Source organism: Delphinapterus leucas, chromosome 15, assembly GCF_059928025.1.
Source record: "Delphinapterus leucas isolate spDelLeu-1000000601 "Yukka" chromosome 15, BTC_Dleu_Yukka2, whole genome shotgun sequence".
Lineage (NCBI taxonomy): Eukaryota > Metazoa > Chordata > Mammalia > Artiodactyla > Monodontidae > Delphinapterus > Delphinapterus leucas.
In genome coordinates this window covers 14,577,014-14,600,034 of record NC_143143.1, presented here as the reverse complement: position 1 = coordinate 14,600,034, position 23,021 = coordinate 14,577,014, and the positions used below count along the sequence as shown (strand labels likewise).

The following is a 23,021-nucleotide window of genomic DNA, read 5'->3' as shown; positions in this document are numbered from 1 at the left end:
GGGGTGGGGGGAGGGTGGAGACCAGTTATGGAGGTGACCAGGGAAAGAAAAATAAACAAGCTAAGAAGTTTGTTATACAGATTTAAGTCAGTGTCTTCTCCACTGATGAGTCTCTAGTGATTTATTAGAGTTGTCCTTTTCTTCCAGGTACAGAGGGGGAGACACTTTTACAAATAGCGATTTCCTTCATAAATGTATGTTTCCCTTACAAAAGGTTAACTTCTAGTTTATTTTCAGGGCTTCTCTGTGTTTACTTTCTCAGAATAAGCCTTATGTCAAAGAGGCATATTTTGGGGTGGCATATTCTGCTACCTTCCAGCGTTTAGGAATAATTTGAGGAACAAATCAATCTCCATTTTGCAAATAACGAGCAAAGACTGAGATATTAGGCAAACTGTCCAAAATCACAGAGGCAGCATTTAGCAAACCTGGGATTCCAACCCAGGGCTCCCTCCCAGACACTGTACTATATAGTATTTTCTCTTCTGTCTCTTTATTTATTTTCCAGTCGTGGCTGCCCTTTGTGCCATAGATGGCATCCAGAATACAGAGGCAGCTGCTGTCTCCAACATTCCTGAAATGGGAATCACGGAGAACTGGATTCCATTTATAACTCGACCATTAATACTGTGTGACACTGGCTAACGTATTTAACTTCTGGCACTCAGTTATGCTCGGCTGTAAAACCGGCTAATAGATCAGCCAATCTCTTTTAAGTCCTCTAACTAAAGAACTTTTAAAATCCTAAAATCCGTGTGAAGCGATGGGATTCATTAGTTTCTCAGGCAGCCTCATTCCCTACGGGATGGAACCTCCACTGGCCCAAACACCGCTCTGCCGCAGCCTTTGCCACCGCCTCCCATTCCAAGCTAAGAATGGGCAGTGTCACCCTCAGGCTACTCCTGGTGGGATCCTGGTAGCAGGGGTTGAGGAAAAGACAAGGAAAACACCCGCTTCTCCGCTGGCTCCCGAAGGCTCCAGGTCAGCGCCCCGGGGCCAGCGTCGAAGCCGCCTCCTTCCCTTCGCCCTACGGCTTTGTCGGTGCCGTCATCCACGCCAGCCTCGCACCCCCTCTCCACCCAGGGCAGACTCGGACTGCCACCCTCATCCCCCCGGCGGCGCGCAGAGACCCCGGAAGTGACGTCCGTGCGTGCGTGGCGTGCGCGCGCGGCGCCGGGGGCGGGGCTGCGAGAGGGAGGGCCGGCGTGAGGGCGGGTTGTGACTAGCACCCGGACCTACTCTAGCGACGCTGAGAGAGCGGCGTTCTGGACGTCGGTGGAGCAGCAGGTGAGGTACGGGGCGGGTAGACGGGGGCCCAGGGCGGCGTCGGGGCAGTGGGGCGGCGGCGCCGTACCGGTGACGGTTACTGGGTCATTGGTCCGGGCTGTACACCTGGTTGGGGCCGTCTCGCACCGGTGCCTCCTGCCGCCCTCCGGCTCAGCCCGGGGCCCGGCGGCGCGGCCCTGGCCGGTCCCAGGCCGTCGCCGGCCCCCCTCATCCTCTGCGTGCTCGGCCTGCCTGTTTCGGGCGCTCGTCGCCAAGTTCTCCGAGGCCTGGCCCAGCTCCGACGGGCAGACGCGTATCGTTTCCTGGCCGCCGCCTGCCACCCGTCCACCCATCGCGGGATGGCTGTGCTCCAAACGGCTCCCTCCTCACTGTCCAGTCGGCGGAGTGCCGAGGGACACCTGTAGTGGTGACCGAGCGGGTCGTGACCCGAGCCCCTCGGGGACCTGTCGCAGCCCGGCCTGGGCAGGGGCGCCGGGACCTCAGGGACCCGCGTCTGTCTCGGGGAGGGAAAGGTCCTGGAGGTGGGAGGATGCTCTCTTTCGCAGCGCGGGGACTGGAAGACTGGTCCTAACTTTCGCCCCGTGGTTGAGGGCGAAGTTGTGGGCCTGGGGTTAGGAGCAGAAGTCCCTGCTTCCGAATCGTCTCGGAGGAGAGCAGAGGTGATGCCCATCACGGAAGTTTAGTCGACAGGGTGGAAGGACTCAGGCGCTTCAGAGAATAGGTCAGAGCCTGCTGGTGGTGTCTCAGCGCTGGTGACCAAGCCCTGTGGTCGGGAAATGTGTCATTGGGCGCCGGGACTCGCCTAGCAGAGAGATTAGATGTGAAAATTTGTCAGGATGAGTTCACAGCATCACTGGGGAATAGTTTTTTTTTTTTTTTTTTGGATCTGAAGAGTTTTGTTTGAGTTTAAAAAATAGTTGTACCTGTTTTCTCAGTAAATCTAAAACTGCAAAACAAACCCCCCAAAATCTATCAAGGTTACTAATTAAAATAGTTGTACCAAGAAAGCTTGCTGGAGTTGCAAGGAGATTTGATTTTACTTAATCCCTTTAATGATAAATAATGTTAATTTTAAGAGTTACTGGTTCTTAGGTGGAAGATTTAGGTGTTCAAGGATATGAATTTTTATTGACCTTCCAAGCAATCATTTTCTTCTCTCTAGAAGTTAGCCACTTCAGGAGAGAGGGACAGCGAGGATACTCGCCATGCAGTGTGGTGAGCAGCAGAGCCCAGAGGGGGGACACCCCAGGTGTCTTGAGGGACTGCAGGGCATGGAGGGTGGAGGAAGGTACCAGGGAATATTTCTGGAAGTGTCTTGAAGAATGAGTAACATTCAGCCTAACAAGGTGGGGTGAGAATTTTAGAGGTAGTGGGAATGTGGACGTGGGGCAACTAAAGGAGAAGAGGCCAGCAACTCCCAGGAGGTGGTTTTTGAAAAGTGAAAAAATGCAGGCAGAGGCGGGGGGCAGATAGGGGCAGAGATGCAGGAGATTGTTGGGCGTTTCTCTGATGGTGACAGAACCAGGGAAGGGTTTTAAGGAGGGTTATTTGCCTGCTTAACACGCGGGCTGCTATGTGGCTGATGAGGATTGTGCCCCGTATAGTGTTTGATTATGTGCTAGCTTGTATTTTAATCGTTTCTGCTTGTTAAATGTTTGAATTGATTTTTTTTTTTTTTTTTGCGGTACGCGGGCCTCTCACTGTTGTGGCCTCTCCCGTTGCGGAGCCCAGGCTCCGGACGCGCAGGCTCAGAGGCCATGGCTCACGGGCCCAGCCGCTCCGCGGCATGTGGGATCTTCCCGGACCGGGGCACGAACCCGTGTCCCCTGCATTGGCAGGCGGACTCTCAACCACTGCACCACCCGGGAAGCCCTGAATTGAATTTTATATTCATTTACTAATTGTTTGTATGAGAGTGTGTGACCCTGCTTATTTGTAAACTTCTATAAACAGGAATTCTGCTTTTATCTCTTTGCATCTCAATCCAAGTCAGGCATTCATGAGTGTTCCATGAGGATGATGAGAAATCATTGATTTCTGATGTTGATTTTCAGTGAAAAAAAGACTTGACCGGTACTTATTTTAATATCTATGTATAGAAGAACTAAGGTCTTGTTTCATTTACTCTTCTCAGTCTTTGGCTAGAGACATAGAATTTCTGTGTTGACAATGTGAGTTTAATTTTTGGCACATGTGTTTATATTGGTTGCAAAGTAAACATCTCTAGCAGAGATGACCCATCCCTAAAATATAGGAGGTACCTATGTGCCATAACATAGCTGTCTATTCTGTGAGGTAGAATAGAAATGCTCTTAAGTAGCTTCTTAACCCAGCAATAAAGTTGCCACCCTAAAAAAAAAGTTTCACAATAGAGGCCAAACATTTTGAAAGTCATATTAAATGTTCATTTCTGTCATAAAGCATTGTAGGAACATAATGTATGTTGTTTCACATGACTGAAAGGCCTTGAAATAATCTAGACTATTGTTTGTTGAATAAACACTTAGGAGAAACAACAATTGACTCATCTTTATCCCACATAATATTATGTGGCTCTTATTTTATCTGTTTGTTATTTAGATAAAGCTCCTAAAATGCTTTAAGAAAAGGCTATACTTTATGGTGCTGCTTTCAAGTTACCCTGGGAGATTCCTGTTGTTGATGAAGTTACTGTTGTTGGGGTAGGCAGTGTAATTTTTATTGTGTAGTAAAACAGTTTTTCAAGTCTCTGGTAGCATAGCTCACTTGTTTGTGGTCACTAGGAGGGTGAAGGACTATAATTATAATCAATTAATTAGATAAATTTGTAGTTAGAAGTTATGATCAGAATGCTAAGTATGAGTTCATGATAGGGTAAAATTTTACCCACTAAGAGAATATTAAGCTTTTTGTTTTGTTCCGATGACAGCAATAAGATTACTGAAATCCCTGAAGCAGGAATGTAGCAAGAGCATTTGGGGCTTTAAATTCTGTGCTGTCTCCCAGTAAGGAATGGTTGGCAGCATCCCCTGTGCTAGGCACAGGGCAACTCAGAAGGAGCTGTACAAAAATTTTATAAATCATTTTTGAAGCTAGCCTATTCAGTTCTCATTCAGAATAAATACTCAAATGCAACTGCATTTGTGGTGATTTCGTCTGTATTTTAAAAATAAAAATGACTTTTGGGGGATTTTTACATGGGATATATTTACAAGCTTCTGTGTGCTCCACAGTTAAAAATACATAATGAAAGTGTTTTATTTTGGTAGTTCCTCTGTTGTTAGAATTTCCTAATTTTAAATATAATGTTTGCTACAACACTTGCTTTTTTTTCTTTTGGAACACAAGAAAGATAATGCCTCTAGAAATTGAACTCGTAACGTGTTTGTTAATGGAAGAAAATATCTCCCTATTGTGCTATACTGTTTTTTAAGTGGAGCATACCATTTACTTATATCACCTCGTGTTCCAGAAAGGATTCATAATGACTTACAAAGGTACAAACAACATGCTTTTGGTAACAGACAGAAATAAAGGGGTGATGGATTTAGGACTGTGGGAGAAAAATTAAGATGGAAACAGAAATGAGATCTGTACACAAAGTACTTGCACTGAAGTCTTAAGTATTTGTTAGAGGGCCACAAATTTGACTCTGCTTTTTAGTAGCCAGTTCAGAAAGAAATGTAATCAGTTACATGGTTCAGTGACCATAAGATAAAAGACCAGTTTCTCCTTTGGATTCCCAAAGATGCCTTGTATTGAGAAACTCCTCAACTACATCCTTAAGTATAAATACAGCATGCATTTCAGAGGGCTGTGTTGTGTTTTACTTTGTTTTTTAGTAAAATTCCTCATTGCCTCATTGTGTAGGGTGACGACGTAAGATCAAAACATAATTCAATAAAAACAGTTCTGGTGTTGGCAAAATAATGTGGACTAAGCACTTAGCTCTGTAGACTGATTTAATTTAAGGATCTGTTTTACATTATCTAGATAAGTAGATGGGGATTACACATTTTTCAAGTTACCTTTCATAAATGTTTTATTTCTCAGTGGAGCTTTTGTTAATTTATCAGCAGTGGTGTTTGTGTTGGTGCTTCCCAACAAGTTCCTTAAGTACATACATTTTTTGTGTTGTTGGTTAATCACAGAGCCATATTTTTAGCAGGCATGCTTTATCGTGGGGGGTATGAAAATGGAGGAGACTGACAAATATTTAAGTAAAAGTCACTTCACCTCCACACTCAGATGGGCTGAAGGAATATCAGTGAATACCAAGATTCATTTCTGGAAGTAGGTTTGGGGTGTTAGCTCCAGCACAGAGAGCATTGGCTTGAAAAGTCCAGGCATGTAATTAATTAATATTAATTATTTTATTTATTTATTTTTGGCTGTGTTGGGTCTTTGTTGCTGTGCATGGGCTTTCTCTAGTTGCGGTGAGCGGGGGCTGCTCTTCATTGCGGTGGCTTCTCTTATTGCGGAGCATGGGCTCTAGGCACGCAGGCTTCAGTTGTTGTGGCACATGGGCTCAGTAGTTGTGGCTCGCGGGCTCTAGAGCTCAGCCTCAGTAGTTGTGGCGCACGGGCTTAGTTGCTCTACGGCATGTGAGATTTTCCCTGGCCAGGGCTCGAACCTGTGTCCCTTGCATTGGCAGGCGGATTCTTAACCACTGCGCCACCAGGGAAGCCCTGTAATTTATTTTTAAGAAGGGAACAGACCCACTCATCTTAGATGTAGTGTCCAGTAAATTAATGTATCTGTATTTTGCTCAAGCTAAATAAAAAGTTGACCTTTTAAGTAATTAGTTAGAACTTATCAAGTGCTAGCATGGGCCAGGCATGTGCTAATAATAAGCTCTTTACATGCATTATCTCAATGTTGTCATCTTCCTTTATTCCCTTTCTTAAAAGAAAAATACAAAGAAATGTGGTTCGCAGCAGTAACTTGTTCCAGGTCATACAAGAGGTGATGGAGATTTGAACTCAGGTAGTCTGACAGACTCAGTGGTCTGCACATATGACTTTATACTGCTTGAGGTGGACTAGACTGGGCGCACAGATGGAGCTAGACCATACAGTTAATAGAGGTAAACCCACTGGCCAGTATTAGAACCCACCACTGCAGAAGGGCCTTGAACAGTTCTGAATCTTCCATCCAGAAGATGAGCTGAGAGCTACAAGTTCAGGGCATTTGGCCATAGTTTATAAAGCTGGGAAACATACATCTTCTAGGCATCTATCAGGATTAGAAAAGTGGGAATATTATTTTATGTGTTTGTTTGCATCTGAAATGCATATATTTTTTCTTTCTATTTGTTACAAATTTGTCTCATCGGATCAGGAAAACCACGATGATACAGTTTTAAAGATAGTGTGCCATTCTGGAAAGAGAGGTCTATATTTATATTTTAGAGTAAAACTTTAGCTGGTGATCTCACTGCTATGATTTGGGATGAATTTAGGTTATGCCTCTGTAGTGACATCGCTAGGTGTATATGTTCTTAAATCTTATTCCATGTTTTATTAGGAATTGTATTGCATTAGAGTTGTACAGATAAGTAAACCATTATTTATTGTGAGTTTTCATATGAGACTATTCCAGGTTATGCCAGATTATTTTATTTTGAAGTATTGTAATATAGTTCCTACAGTATATTGTAAATTGTGACCTAGCCTACAAAACTAAAGAGTAGAGAACATCCTTATTCATCCTTAATTAGTAAACAATGGGTGGAACTGTCCTTGCCTAAATATAGTTATGTAACATAGTGTTTCCTTAATTACATTTCCACAGAGCTTTTGTCATTGTTAAATAGGTTCCTGAAAAATTAGGTAGGCTAGTGACTTGAGTTTTGAATAGGATATTATAAGAAGAATACAAATTAAAAATGTGAAAACAAACAAACAAAAAATAGGCCAATGAAACAGAATGTCTAAAATCCATTATACTTAGTGTCTCAGGAAGTAATATGCTTGGCTTTTACTTAGCAAATTGGATTATGTATTTGTGTAAATTAATTAGCCTTTGCAGCTGGGGTTGTAGTGTGATAAGTGTGTAGATTTCACTTGTGGTCTCAAATGTTGTATAGTTATGAATGGACACATCTTAAATATCATTTATAAGGAATAATCAGATGGCAAAGTATTTTTATACGACATGCTAGCTGCTGATACCTTTACAAAGCATCATGTGATGTTACCTGCCCCAGGAAATTAAGAGAGGCTGATGAGAGACAAAATTGAAATTAAGTCCTTTGAATATCAGCTGTATGAAGTAGACACCACTTTCTCCCAAGAGCCTACTTTCATTTTATTTTATTTTATTTTTTATTGGCGTATTGTTGATTTACAATGTTGTGTTAGTTTCAGGTGTACAGCAAAGTGAATCAGTTATACATATACATATATCCACTGTTTTTCAGATTCTTTTCCCATACAGCCCATGACAGAGTATTGAGTAGAGTCCCCTGTGCTATACAGTAGGTCCTTATTAGTTATCTGTTTTATATATAGTAGTGTGTATATGTCAACCCCAATCCCCCAATTTATCCCGCCCCCCGGTAACCATAAGTTTGTTTTCTACATCTGTAACTCTGTTTCTGTTTTGTAAATAAGTTCTCTTCAAGAGCCTACTTTTATTCTTGCACATATTTGAGAACAAATTGCAGGCAGATTTTCTTGTTGTTGTTACCCATAAGAGGTTGTAACCTGTTTCCCTAAAGAAGAATTTTTGCCTTTTCAGTATGTTGGTCTAATAACTGACCCCCCCCATATAAATATATATATATATATATATATATATATATATATATAATCTCAACTTATTTCTTACAAAATAATGCTTGAGAAATAAGTTGAGGTTCTTTTGAAGTTTAAAGTTCTTAGATTCTGACAGAAAAACTGACTAGGAGGTTGGATTTTAGTCCAATCAATTCCAGTTCCAAACACCACCAATAATGGTTATAATGGTGAGTCTGCCATTTAGGTAAATGTAATACAAAGATTTCAATTTCAGTCTTCAGTGAACCCTTCAGCTGTGTTTGGAGGAGAACAATCTGAGTACTGAAAAATACTTAAAAATTTTTTTTCTTTTTCTGAGGGTTTAATTTCAGGAAGTCTAGTTTTTATAGTCATGAATTTTAGTGGCTTTACCAAACTACCCAGTCTAGTAAACACTACATCACCCCAGAATATCTTCTGATCTTTATTAATGTGTATGTTTTTGTTGTCTAAATCTGTCTACCTGTTATTTCTTGATTTTAAAGTTTTAATATTTTGTGTAAGCATTTCAGAACTCACCATAAGGTACATATGTGTGTTTTATTGTATTGCAAAGCAGTCCGGTATTTAAGCTCTATGTTACTGTGTAGTTCTACCCTTCTTTGAGCTGCCATAGATTTCCTAAACAGAATTGGTTTCAGCCAGTGTATTCTTCTTAGCTCCCAGTGATGACTAATTTCTAACCAGTTGGCTCACATTAGAATTTTCTTGGTGGATTAACACTGTTATCCTTAATTCATTAGCAGTGCTTTTTGCCTTAAAGTCTACTTTGTGTGATACCAGTATAGCTCTACTTGCTTTCTCTTGATAAATGTTGCATGCTATATATATCTTTTTCCATCCTTATACTTTCCAACTTTCTTTGTCACTGAAAGCACCATGAAGTTAGATTTAGTTTTTTTTCTTTAGTCTGACAATTTTAGTCTTTAAATTAGAATCATTAGTCCATTTAATGTAATTGTCACTATATTTGGTATTATATCTACCATCTTCTTTTTGACTCACCTGTTTTGTTCCTTTTTCCTTTTTTTAACCTCTTTTTGGATTATTTATTATTCAATTATTATTTAATTTTTTCCTCTCTAGTAACTTCTTAGTTATACATTCTTTTATTCTTTTGTGGTTACACTAGAGATTATAGCATACACCCTTGACTTATTATAGTCTAATACAAATTATAACTTTTCTTTTTTTTTTTTTTGGCTGCACGGGGTCTTCATTGCTGTGTGGGGGCTTTATCTAGTTGCAGTGAGCAAGGGCTACTCTTTCCTGCGGTGCGTGGGCTTCTCATTTCGGTGTCTTCTCTTTGTTGCAGAGCACAGGCTCTAGGCACGTGGCCTTCAGTAGTTGCAGCACGCGGGCTCAGTAGTTGTGGCTCACAGGCTCTAGAGTGCAGGTTCAGTAGCTGTGGCGCACTGGCTTAGTTGCTCTGCGGCATGTGGGATCTTCCCAGGCCAGGGCTTGAACCCGTGTCGCCTGTGTTGGCAGGCGGATTCTTAACCACTGCACCACCAGGGAGGCCCCAAATTATGACTTTTATCACTTCTTCAATAATGCTAGAACTTTATTTATTTTTTTAATTTTATTTTTTGGCCATGCCAGGAGGCATGTAGGATCTTAGTTCCCCCACCAGCGATCGAACCCAGGCCCCCTGCATTGGAAGTGCAGAGTCTTAACCACTGCCCTAGAACTTTAGATACTAACTCCATTTGTCTTTTTCCTGTATTTTTGTGTTACTCTGTTTTATCCATTTTAATTCGACATATATTTGAAGACCCATAAGAAATTATTGTTTTTTAATAATCAATATTCGTGTATATTTCCTTACATATTTACTCTTTCCATTGCTCTTTATTCCTTCCTGTATTTTTGTTTCTGTTTGGGATAGGATAATTTCCTTTCCATCTGAAGAGTTCCCTCTGGTATTTCTTCTAATACAAGCCTGCCAATAATGAACTCTTTCATTTGTTGTTTGTCTGAAAAATATATTTATTTTGCCTTCATTTTTAAAGGAAATAATCACTGAGCACCGCATTCTAGGTGGAAATTTATTTTCTTTTAGCACTTTTTTTTTTTTTGCGGTACGCGGGCCTCTCACTGTTGTGGCCTCTCCCGTTGCAGAGCACAGTCTCCGGATGCTCAGGCTCAGCGGCCATGGCTCACGGGCCCAGCTGCTCCGCAGCATGTGGGATCTTCCTGGACCGGGGCACGAACCCGTGTCCCCTGCATCGGCAGGCGGACTCTCAACCACTGCGCCACCAGGGAAGCCCTCTTTCAGCACTTTTAAGGTGTCATTCCATTGTCTTTTTTTTTTTTTAATTAATTAATTAATTAATTTTGGTTGTGGTGGGTCTTTGTTGCTATGCGTGGGCTTTCTCTAGTTGTGGCGAGCGGGGGTTACTCTTCATTGCAGTGCACAGGTTTCTCACTCCTGTGGCTTCTCTTGTTGCGGAGCACAGGCTCTAGGCGCACGGACTTCAGTAGTTGTGGCACATGGGCTCAGTAGTTGTGGCTCGCGGGCTCTAGAGCGCAGGCTCAGTAGTTGTGGTGCACAGGCTTAGTTGCTCCGCGGCATGTGGGATCTTCCCGGACCAGGGCTAGAACCCGTGTCTCCTGCATTGGCAGGTGGATTCTTAACCACTGTGCCATCAGGGAAGTCTCTCCATTGTCTTTTGTCTTTTATTATTTCTTTTGAGAATTTAGCTGTTAGTTTTATTGTTGCTCTTAAGAAAGTAATGTGTCTTTTTTCCACTGGTTACTTTTTTTTTTTTTTTTGCGGTATGTGGGCCTCTCACTGTTGTGACCTCTCCCCTTGAGGAGCACAGGCTCCGGACGTGCAGGCTCAGCGGCCATAGCTCACGGGCCTAGCCGCTCCACGGCATGTGGGATCTTCCCAGACCGGGGCACGAACCCGCGTCCCCTGCATTGGCAGGCGGACTCTCAACCACTGCGCCACCAGGGAAGCCCATCCACTGGTTACTTTTAAGAGTTTTTTATTGTTTCTTTTGAGAATTTAGCTGTTAGTTTTATTGTTGCTCTTAAGAAAGTAATGTATCTTTTTTCCACTGGTTACATTTAAGAGTTTCTTTGTTTTTGATGATCAGCCGTTTAATTATGCTATGTCTTTGTATGGTTTTCTTTGTCTTTATTCTGCTTGGGGTTCACAGAGTTTCTTAAATTTATGGGTTGTCTTCATCAATTTGGAAAACTTCATTCTTTCCTCTTAATATTACTTCTGACCTAATTACTCTCTCCTCTCCTTTTGGGACTCCAGTTACACACCTGGTAGACTTTTTCACAGTGTTCCTCATTCCCTTTTACATTCCCACCTGCCCTTGTATTTTCTGTTAGTTTTTATCTCTGCTTCAGTATGGTTATATTTTATTGACTTGGGTTCTAGTTACTAATCCTCTCTTCTACTGTGTCTGACCTGCTTTTAAGTCTACCCTTTGAATTCTTTTAGTTAATATACTTTTCAGGCCTAGAATTTCAGTTTGATTCTTATAGATTCCAATTCTCAGTTGCAGTTCTTCTTTTTATATGTTGTTTCCTCTTACTTCCCCTGTTTTTTGAAATAGGAAATTTAAATAGCCATCATTCTTTAAAAGTCTTTCTGTTAACTTCAGTGTCTGGATTATCTGAGCATCTGTTTCTATCTATTTTTTCCTTTTGGTTTTCAGTTATGTGAATGCTGAGCGTTATGAATAAAATGAAGCTCCAGATGATGCTGTTCTTTTTCAGAGGAAATCCTCCCTCCCTTTTGCTAGCCAGGTAGAGTAGGGGCTCATCACCTAATCCTATTAGGGACTGAGTTGTTGGTTGAGGTGGTGTTGCCGGTTTGGTAAGGCAGTGTTTCCCTCTAGTTTGGCTTTAATGCTAGCAAGTAGCCAGGCATCCAGGGCTTCCAACTGATAGTTTTGTGAATTCACAGGGGTCCCTCCTCCTTGTATCTTCTGTACTGTAATTTTTGTCTCCTGAGAACAATGAGATTGTTGAAAATTCTACTCTTGATTTTCAGAGGCTTTTAGTTTTGTTTTGAAGCCTTCTTCGTGCAACTGCAGAATGTAGTAAATGTCTTCAGCGGAAAGCCAGCCTTTTGTTAGGCCCAGTTCTTCAACTCTCCTCTTTCACTGGGATCTTGACTCCTTGAGTCTTGCTTTTCACCTCTTCCAAAAGCTCTCGTGGTTCCTCTGCTGAAGGGAAGTCTGGATTCTCTGCTTTTTGCCCCAGAATCGGCAAATGCACTTGGGGGAAAAGTGGCTGCAGAATGTCATTTTGTTTCTCTACAGTTCCTCTCTTTTTCCAGAACCTAGACCCTTCTAGTCTTGGTTGCTTCAGCTGCTTTCTCATGCCTTTAAACATTGATTTTTAAAATGTATCTGGCAGGCTTCCCTGGTGGCGCAGTGGTTGAGCGTCCGCCTGCCGATGCAGGGGGCATGGGTTCGTGCCCCGGTCCGGGAAGATCCCACATGCCGCGGAGCGGCTAGGCCCATGAGCCATGGCCGCTGAGCCTGCGCGTCCGGAGCCTGTGCTCCGCAATGGGAGAGGCCACGGCAGTGAGAGGCCCACGTACCACACACACACACAAAAAAAATGTATCTGGCTTTCCTAATTCTCAGCAGGAGTGTTGGTGTGCCTCAAGCTACTCAGTCATATTCAGAAAAGAGAGTTTCCTGCTAGGAATGAAGTTATAAGAAGAAATTAATCTTTTAGTAATTGTGGTGCTTACTTTATAGCAGTGGTTCTCAAAGAGTAGCTCCTAGCTGCATCACCTGGAAGCCTGTTAGAAGTGCAAATTCTCAGGCCTTACCTACCCCAGACCTCCTGAATCAGCAAGTCTGGGTTGGGGCCCTGTACTGTGTATTTTAACAAGTCTTCCAGGTGACACTTATGCATGCTAAAATTTGAGAACTACAGCTTTATAAGCTAGTCATTTAGCTGTTTAAGTTTCTCTTCCTACCTCCTACGCCCCAGAGAGTATATAAGGGTGTTAAAACCAAAACTTGGCTGAGTAAATTTGAAGAGCTAATTGGCTTTATCAAGTGATTCATGAATCAGGCAGCATCTCATCTGGCAAACAGAGATACTCTGAGGGGTTACACAACATGGAAGACTTTTATAGGGGGGAGGGGGGACAGGAAAGGAAGTCATCAGCAAGGAAAAAATGAAAGTTCATTGGAAGCAAGTAAAAGTTCAGGTGACGCCAGCTTCTCATTGGCTGAACTATGGCATTTTCTGTTGGCTAGGCTGGTTGCTGGGAAAGAAGGAAGTCTTTCTCTTGCTGAGGTAGTAAAGTAGTGTACTTCCTGTTTGGGAGTGCAAGGTCCATCTTTTCCTGTTGGAGTCGGTAACTGACCTCTTTCTCTTTGGGTAATTGACGGCTTCCTGTTTGGGGTAGCTGACGTAGAGGACGATGAGTGTAGTGGTAGGGCGTGAGAGCTCCCTTTACAGGCCTTCCCGTCACCAGTTCTAGTCGAGATTTCCTTTTTTTACTTTTCACAAGGGACAAAAGTGAAAGACAGCTGTCTCTGCAGGTACTTTGTCAGTCTCCTGAATAAATCATTTAATACATTTAGAAGACACCTATTGAGTATGCATTCTGTTCCTGGCACTGTGTTGTCTACGAACATGGAGTGGACAAGTAAGCAAGTAATTGTAATAAAACATGAGTATTATAATAGCTGTATTTATAAAATGCTATAGAAGCCAGAGAGATGGAATTATTCTGAGGGTGGGGAAGGGGCATTTGACGTTATTTGAATAGGTGGGATTTGAAGGCAGACAAACAGAAGTGTATTCTAGGCTTGTTCATACATAAGATGACCACGTACTTTATTATCGAAAACAGGTCACTTTTGAGAACCAAAGGGATGCTTTTATACCAGGACAACAGGCATAAGCCAGGACTGTTCTCATTAACTGACATATATGATCCTCCTATTTGTAAAGAGCAAGTAATGCTGTGAATCTACAGTTCTGTCAACTGGTGGAAAACTCATTTCTTTAAATTATTTCTAGAATTTACCACAATTCTTGTTGGATAGTTTACTGTTTCCTAGGGCTGCTATAACAAATTACCACAAACTAGGTTCTTAAAACAACAGACATTAATTTTTTTGGAGTTCTGGAGGCTAGAAGTCTGAAATCAAGGTGTCAGCAGGGCCATGCTCTCTGAAGGCTGTAGGGAAGATGATTGGAGTTCTTGGCTTGTAGCTTCATCCTTCCAATCTCTGCTTCTGTGGCCACACGGCCTCTGTGTGTGTCTCTGGGTCTCTCAGGGCCTTCTTATGAGGACACTAGTCATTCAATTTAGGGCCCACCCTAATCCAGTATGACTTCATTTTAACTAATTACATCTGCAAAGACCTTATTTCCACATCAGGTCACATTTACAATATTGGGGTCCAACCTATCTTTTGGGGGGACACAATTCAACCTAAAACAGATGGGATGGTTTTAGTAGCTTTTGAAAGTTTCTGCAGATGGGATGGTTTTAGTAGCTTTTGAAAGTTGTTGCCGTTTAATTTGATTTTTTGTTATGCACAAGGCACTTCTCAAAAACTTAGAATACAAATATTTATTTGATTGAACCCTCTAACAAGTCTGAATAAATACATTTCTGTCCAGGCAATTGCTTTTTATATTTCTCTTATCTCATAGATATGTGTATGTCTAGCCCAGCCACAGCAACTGGCTAAGGTTGAAATGGCTGCAGCAAAGCTAAAACTAAGCTGTAAGTTTGCAGAAACAAAACCAAAAACCTTTGATCATTGAAGCCACCTTATATATTGCAGTTTGCTGTTACTTTAAGTTAAGAGACATAATTTTTGGTCAGTTACTTATTGAATAAATAGACCAGTTGAGGAATTGGCTGTTTCTACGGAAGAGAGAGGGTAGAGAATGGTAGAAATAGACTCGAGCAGCCAGGTTGTTTTGCATGTAATTTTGAGTTATTTGCCTGGGGAATGGCATGCTCCGATTGGAGTCATAATTTCACTTTGATGAGGAGGGTGTGACATAATACAATAGAAGATTGTTGCCTAGAATTCATTCCTTAAGAATGCTGCTCTGCTGGCTCTGCTCATTCCAGCAGCATAAACTCTACATTATATTCCATGGGTTTGATTATCATTTGGAATTATTTGGGCAGGCTAGTGTTTGGATACTTTGTATTGTTATATTTAACATTGGAACTCTGCCACTGATTATCTGTGTGACATTCACATTCATTTTGGAGGCAATGTATTTAACGCTATGAAAGTCAGTGAAACCTGGATACAGTCTTTGATTAAAACTATAGTATCAGGGCTTCCCTGGTGGCTCAGTGGTTGAGAGCCCGCCTGCTGATGCAGGGGACACGGGTTCGTGCCCCGGTCTGGGAAGATCCCACATGCCGCAGAGCGGCTGGGCCCGTGAGCCATGGCCGCTGAGCCTGAGCGTCCGGAGCCTGTGCTTCACAACGGGAGAGGCCACAACAGTGAGAGGCCTGCGTACTGCAAAAAAAAAACAAACAAGAAAAACAAAACTATAGTATCTTAACATATACAGCCAAAGGCTAAAAGATAACATAAAAAGAGCACCTATAAAAAGAAAAAAGACGTCATAGAAAAGTGAGCAAAGGACAGGAACAGTTTAATTCTCCAAAGAAAATATGCTAATGGCCAATAAATATCTATAAAGATGGTCAATTTAAGGACATGGGTATTAGAACAAGAAATGCTTCTTTTTTTGCCTTTCAGATCGGCAAAAATTAAAGACTAATACTGCAGTTTTTATGAGTTTGTGGGAAAGTGGATCACTGTAGGTGGGAATGTAAATAGGTATAACCTTTTTGTGAGGCCAATTGGGTGATATAAATCAGAGTTCACAAGGCACAAACCCTTTGACATTCTATGTCTGTTCCTAGGAAGCTATTTCCGTTTTGTGAATGGTCGGCTCATATCCTTATACTGCATAGCAGAGTTTTACAAATCTTATTAGTGTAATTTCTAAATATGGTAAAACACTCTCGTCCTGTTTACTTAAAATATTCTGCCTAGTCTCTTATTTGCCTTTCTATTTTGGTTCTAAGTGGGGCCTTTTAAAAACTAGGTAGAAGTTTCAATGTACTTATTCAAATCAGTTTCCTTTCTGATTTCTCCTGCAGCCTGTGAGCTTAGATAGCCCTCACCTCTTTAGAAGTTTCATAAATACTTAATTTTAGTCCTTTCTATTTTTTCATTAGTCTTTTAAAAACTTTAACTCTTTAAGATTCCTGTAATTAATTTGGGGGGTACCAGATTGCTGACCAGTTATCCCTGCATTGTTTATTGAAAATTCTTCCCTTCTCCTCCTTCCTCTAATAATAATTTTATGTATTAGCAATTCATTTTGGGGTTAATCCATTCTGAAGTGATTTGCCAGTTCTTTTGCTAAGTTCACACTATTTTAACTAGTTTGCAGGAAATTAAAGTTCAGTAAATTAAATTAAGAGTTTTTTTTTTTTTTTTTTTGCGGTACGCGGGCCTCTCACCGTTGTGGCGTCTCCCATTGTGGAGCACAGGCTCTGGACGTGCAGGCCCAGCGGCCATGGCTCTCGGGCCCAGCCGCTCTGCGACACGCAGGATCCTCCCGGACTGGGGCACGAACCTGTGTCCCCTGCATCGGCAGGAGGACTCTCAACCACTGCGCCACCAGGGAAGCCCAATTTAGAGTATTTTTTAAAATTCTTGCCTGTTTATTATTGCTGATAAAATATGGAATAATTTTGTCAAGTTCCAAAAAAGTCTTTTGGAATTTTTTTTGTCATTTATAGTAAACTTAAAAATTTTGAAACATTTGCCATTTATAAAATATTTAACTTTCTCATACTGTGCCCTGGTGTGTGTTGCCAACTATTTAAGCTGTCTTTATATCTCAGTATTTTTATGTAGATGACATAATTTTCTTATTAAAATAGTACCTAGATGTTTTTACATTTCAATACTATTGGGAATGAGAGCTCTATATTTCCTAACTTCTTATTGTCAGGCTATTGTAAGAATTTCATAGATTTCATGTACACATATTTAGCTTGTTTCATATAAACATAAATTCTTTTATGAAATTCAGTAATTTTAAAATTAATTAATTCCTCAGTGTTCATAGTGCTTTAATTTCTTCTTTCAGGCCTTCTAGGTATATAGTCACATCTTCCATACTTGACAGTAAGCTCTATGAGGACTGAAACTTTATTATTACTTAAATTTGTATCCTAAGTGCCTGTCATGTAATGTAAATCAGTATATAAATATTTGTTGAATAAATGAATGAGATCATGATGAGTAGAGAAAGCACTATGAAAATATAGTGACTGCCTCTGGGTGATGTTTTCTTTATTTTCTACTTATGTCTCAGGTTTTTTAGAGTAACCATCTTTTACTTCTATAACTGGAAAAAAAACAAATTTAAGGGAAAAAGCTTAACTTTAAATTCTGTTTCTTAACTGGGGTTCAAGGATAGTTTATCATTGTAGGAGAGTCGATTGGATGTTTTCTGTAAATCCCAGGTGTGTTGCCCAGAGGAATGATCTATGAGGACATTACATCAAACCTAAGAATAGGAAGCAGGACTCTTACAAGGAAGATAGTGGGAAGCTACTCAAACCTACAAAGTATTTTTTGTTTTTTGTTTTATGAAATGAACGTGGTTTGCATGCAGAGCCTTAAGGAAGAACATACACAGCTCTGTGGGCTTTGTGCTCCTCTGGCCCTTTTTAGGGTACCTAGCCCTGAGGCAGAATTCACAGGAATCTCAGCTATCTCAGCAATAGAGATCATTTTTACTCTGTCCTCCCTAATGTGAGTGGGCCAATTGAATTATGCAATCTTTGTACCCAGGTTGCTCAGTAAAAGACTACTTACTGGAGTGCAGAGCTCAAATAGGAGCTGGGTGTGGCCCCTCTGACATCCCCCACTGGGTGCAGTAGTGATGGTAGTTGCCTCTGGATTGTGGCTAGTGATAGGTCTTTCTGCCTGGGAAAGACGGAATTGAGTCTCAGAATTGATTCCCCCATGTTTCTCCCTAACTGAGGAGGGTATGGTGTCTATATACTCTGATGTCTAATCTGGATGTGCTGACTGTACCTGCTTTGCCTCACCAAAACAGCTTCATCATCACTGCATAGCCTTTCAAATCAGGGCGTGTACTTTTTTTTGGTTGCTCACTTTGTTTTCCATACTTAGGAACAGAAATGATCTGAGTGATATGTACAACTGTCTGATACACGTTAATTCAATCATAGGTGTTTTTATTTAATAAATTTTAAGTGGAATTTTTAAAAAACACTTTTAGTTTGAAATTACAGATTAACAGGAAGTTGCAAAGATAATACAGAAAGGTCCTGTGTACTCTTCACCTAGTTTTCCCAATGGCTATGTCTTATGTTAACTATAGTATAATGTCAAAACCAATAAGTTGACATCTCTACAATGTGTATTATAGTTCTGTGCCATTTTATCACATACGTAGATTCCTGTAACCACCAACATAGTCAAGATACAGAACTATTGCCACTAAGATCTCCCTTATACCACCCCTTTATAATCACGTCCTGTCGGCAGACCCCAAGACTGCCCCCAGGTCTGGTAATTCGCTAGAAGGGCTCGCAGAACTCATGTACTCCTGGCTGTGTTTTATTACAGTGAAAGGATATTAAACAGGCTCAGTGAAGGAAAACAGTGCATTGAGCAGAATTTGGAGGATACCAAGCATGAGTTTCCAAGAGTCTTCTCCCAGTGGAGTTGACAGGGTGCATTTAATCCCTCAGCAACAAACTCTAGCAACATGTGTGAAGTGTTTTCTGTTGGGGAAGTTCACTTAAGCCTAAGATTCCAGGGTTTTTATTGGAGGCTGGTCACATAGGCACAAGCACCCTCATGATTGACCCCCCCAAGAAGGAAAGCAGTATTCACCATACATCACACAGTCTGCACAAACTGTCTAGACAAGTTGGTACAGTGTGGATCAAGACTCCAAGCATACAAAAGACCCTTATCAATTAGTACATAAAGATACTCTTAAGACCTCAGTTCCCAGGAGCTGGCCAGGAGTCAGCCACAGAAGCAGGCCCTTCTGAAAATGAGAATGTGCACAATTTGAGCAACTCAGGCCTGCTTGGTTAACTCTTCCTGGATATGGAGAAACAATTCTGGGCCCACAGTGGAGGTGAGGGTTGGGCAGGTTGGGGTAGGTACTGCTTTAGATAGAGTGGCCAGGGAAGGCCTTTCTGAAAGTATGACATGAAAGCTGAGACCTAAATGAAGAGAGGGAAATCAGCGTATAAATAGCAAGGGTCCCAGCATTTAGGCATTAGAACACTTGTGCAAAGGCCCCCAAAAGAGAGAAATTGAAAGGAGGCCTATATTAGTTTTCTGTTGTTGCCATAGCAAGTTACCACAAACTTATCAGCTTAAAACAACACCCAGAGTATTGTAAGTGTTGTTAAGTCAGCACTCCTGGCCAGCTCAGCCAGGTACTCTGTTAAGGCTCTCAAGAGGTCCAAATTAAGATGTCATCCAATCTGGGCTCTTATCTGGAGGCTATGGGGAGAATCTGCTTCCAGACATACTTAAATGTTGGCAGAATTGAGTTTAATGAAGTTATGCAACTGAGGTCTTCATTTCTTTGCTGGCTGTCAGCCAGGGCTCATTCTCAGCTTCTAGAAGCCACCCACATTTCTTACATTTCTCCACCTTCAAAGCCAGCAATGGTTCTTTGAATCTCTTTGACTTCCCATTCTGCCCTCCTCTTCTACTTTATATTTTAAAAACAATTTTATTGAGGTATAATTCACATACCGTAGAATTCACCCATTTAAAGGGCACAATTCAGGACTTCCCTGGTGGCGCAGTGGTTAAGAATCCACCTGCCAGCGCGGGGGACACGGGTTTGAGCCCTGGTCCTGGAAGATCTCACATGCTGCGGAGCAACTAAGCCTGTGTGCCACAACTACTGAGCCTGCACTCTAGAGCCCGCGAGCCACAACTACTGAGCTTGTGCTCTAGAGCCCGCGAGCCACAACTACTGAGCCTGTGTGCCACAACTACTGAAGCCCGCGCACCTAGAGCCTGTGCTCCTCAATAAGAGAAGCCACTGCAATGAGAAGCCTGTGCACCACAACAAAGAGTAACCCCCACTCGCCGCAACTAGAGAAAGCCCGCGCTCAGCAACAAAGACCCAACGCAGCCAAAAATAAGTAAATGAATAAATTTATTTAAAAAAAAGGGCACAGTTCAAAAGCAACCATCACCACAGCCAACTTTAGAACATTTTCATCACTTCAGAAAGAAACTCCATGCCCTTTAGATATCTTCTTATTTTGTCCTGTCCCTCTCAGTCCCAAGCAACCACTACTCTACTCCCTGTCTCTCTAGATTTCCCTGTTCTGGAACTTCATATGAATGGGATCATGTAATGTGTTGTCTTTTTATGACTGGCTTCTTTCACCTAGCATAATGTTTTAAAGGTTAGTCATGTTGCGGCATGTGTCAGTTCTTAATTCCTCTTTATGACTGAATAATCCTTCACTGTATGAATATACTACCTTTTGTCTGTTCACCAGTTGGTGGACATTTGGGTTGTTTTCCATCTTTAGGCTATAATGGACATTGCTGATATAAACATTCATATACAAGTTTTTATGTGGACATATGTTTTCATTTCTCTTGGAAATATACCTTGGAGTATATACTTGGAGCAAAATTGCTAGGTAACTCTAATTAAAATCATTTGAGGGGGGCTTCCCTGGTGGTGTAGTGGTTAAGAATCCGCCTGCCAATACAGGGGACACAGGTTCGAGCCCTGGTCCGGGAAGATCCCACATGCCACAGAGCAGCTGAGCCCGTGCACCAGAACTACTGAGCCTGCGTGCCGCAACTACTGAGCCCACGTGCCACGACTACTGAAGCCCCTGTGCCTAGATCCTGTGCTCCGCCACAAGAGAAGCCACCGCAATGAGAAGCCTGCGCACCGCAGGGAAGAGTAGCCCCTGCTCGCTGCAACTAGAGAAAGCCCATGCACAGCAACGAAGACCCAACGCAGCCAAAAATATTAAAAAAAAAAAATCATTTGAGGAACCATCAGATGGTTTCCAAAAGCATCTGCACCATTTTACATTCCCATCAGCAATGTATGAGTGCTTCAGTTTCTCCACATCTTTGTCAACACTTGTTATTATCTGACATTTTTTTTAGGGGGCTGTGTTGGGTCTTCGTTGCTGCATGTGGGCTTTCTCTAGTGGTGAGCGGGGGCTACACTTTGTGGCAGTTGCACGGGCTTCTCACTGTAGTGGCTTGTCTTGTTGCGGAGCACGGGCTCTAGGCGCGTGGGCTTCAGTAGTTGTGGCGCATGGGCTCAGTAGTTGTGGCTCGCAGGTTCTAGAGTGCAAGCTCAGTAGTTGTGGCACACAGGCTTAGTTGCTCCGTGGCATGTGGGATCTTCCCGGACCAGGGCTCGACCCCCACGTCCCCTGCATTGGCAGGCAGATTATTAACCACTGCGCCACCAGGGAAGTCCTATCTGACTTTTTAATACTAGCCATCCAACTGAATGTGAAGTGGTATCTCATTGTTGTTGTTTTTTTTTTTTCTCTCATTGTGGTTTTTATTTTTATTTCCCTAATGACTAATGATGTCATAAGTCATTTAACGTGCTTATTGACCATTGGCATATCTTCCTTGGAGAAGTGTCTATTCAGATCTTTTACCCATTTTGGAAATTGGGTTGTTTATCTTTAAAAATATTGAGTTATAACAGTTCATTACACATTCTGTATATAAGTTCTTTATTAGATACATGATTTGCAAATATTTTCTCCCATTCTGTGGGTTGCCTTTTCACATTCTTGATGGGGTCCTTGGAAGCACAAAAGTTTTTAATTCTGATGAAGTACAATTTATCTCTTTTCTTTTGTTGTTTATGCTTTTGGTGTCATATCTAAGAATCCTTTACCAAATCCAAGATCATGAAATTTTACCTGTGTTTTTGGCCAAGAGTTTTTATAGTTTTAGCTTTTACATTTAGGTCTTTAATCCATTTTTAGTTAACTTTTATACGTGGTGTGAGACAAGGATTCGTCTGCATATGGTGATCCCATTGTCCCAGCACGATTTGTTGAGAAGACTCTTCCATTTGATAGTTGTGACTATAGATGTGTGGGTTTATATCTGGACTCACAGTTCTATTCCATTGCTCCACATGTCTGTCCTTGTGCCAGTTCCACACTGTTTTGATTATCATAGGTTCGTAGTAAGTTTTGAAACTGGTAACTGTAAGTGCGCCTACATTCTTTTTCCAAGATTGTTTTGACTATTCTGGGCTCCTGTCCTCTTCTGCATTTAGGGTTCATGTGCTTATATTGGCCCCACCTGGAAAATCAGGATAATCTCTCTATTTTAAGGTCAACTGATTAGTAATCTTGTCTGGAAAGTCTTTTTTTGGCCATGTGAGATAACATAATCACAGGTGTAAAACAGAGTGAAGGTCATGGGGGCACAAAGCCTATGACGCTTAGATTTGTGAAAAGGTGGGAGCAGAAGTTGGTTAGAAGGGTATGAATGGAAGTTTCAGAAATATTAATTTGTCCAAAGTCACATTTCAGAGCTGGGATTTGAATGCAGATTTGACCGAACTCCATGTTCTCATGTGCACATCAAATTGGTCTTCATAGACATATAGCTATTATTTTTAAGTTTTCATCTTAACCTGTTGAGTTCTTAGTATATGCTAAGTAGTCCTCACAGCAATTCTATTATGTTTTTTTGGCTCTCACATAGTACCTGGGCAAGTCTCTGAGTGCAGGTAATAGGCTCTCCTGGAGCTGGCATAAGAAAAAAACAGTCAGGGATCAAGGGGTGTGTTTCAAAATCTGAGGGTAGGCAAGCAGCTAAACCTTAGAAAAGGATTGGAACTGAGAAATGGAAACCCCTCAGGACCTAGAGAGTATTTTTCTTCTGCCAC

At 41.7% G+C, this 23,021-nt stretch overlaps 1 protein-coding gene across 8 annotated transcripts in view; it reads left to right on the top strand.

Annotated features, from left to right (window-relative positions):
- The first annotated feature begins 1,184 nt into the window (after positions 1 to 1,184).
- The window catches only part of RABGEF1 (RAB guanine nucleotide exchange factor 1), a 64,988-nt gene continuing 43,151 nt past the window's right edge, over positions 1,185 to 23,021 (top strand). For 3 of the 8 annotated variants that reach the window (XM_089895827.1, XM_089895826.1, XM_089895825.1), the window contains exon 1: positions 10,175 to 10,333. In XM_089895827.1, coding sequence (XP_089751953.1) covers positions 10,200 to 10,333 — 134 coding nt within the window. In that variant the 5' untranslated portion in view covers positions 10,175 to 10,199. Of the gene's footprint in view, positions 1,293 to 1,331; positions 1,947 to 10,173; positions 10,334 to 23,021 lie in introns of those variants that run through there. The other 5 variants (XM_022588151.3, XM_089895822.1, XM_089895823.1 and 2 more) reach the window with 5 other exon arrangements.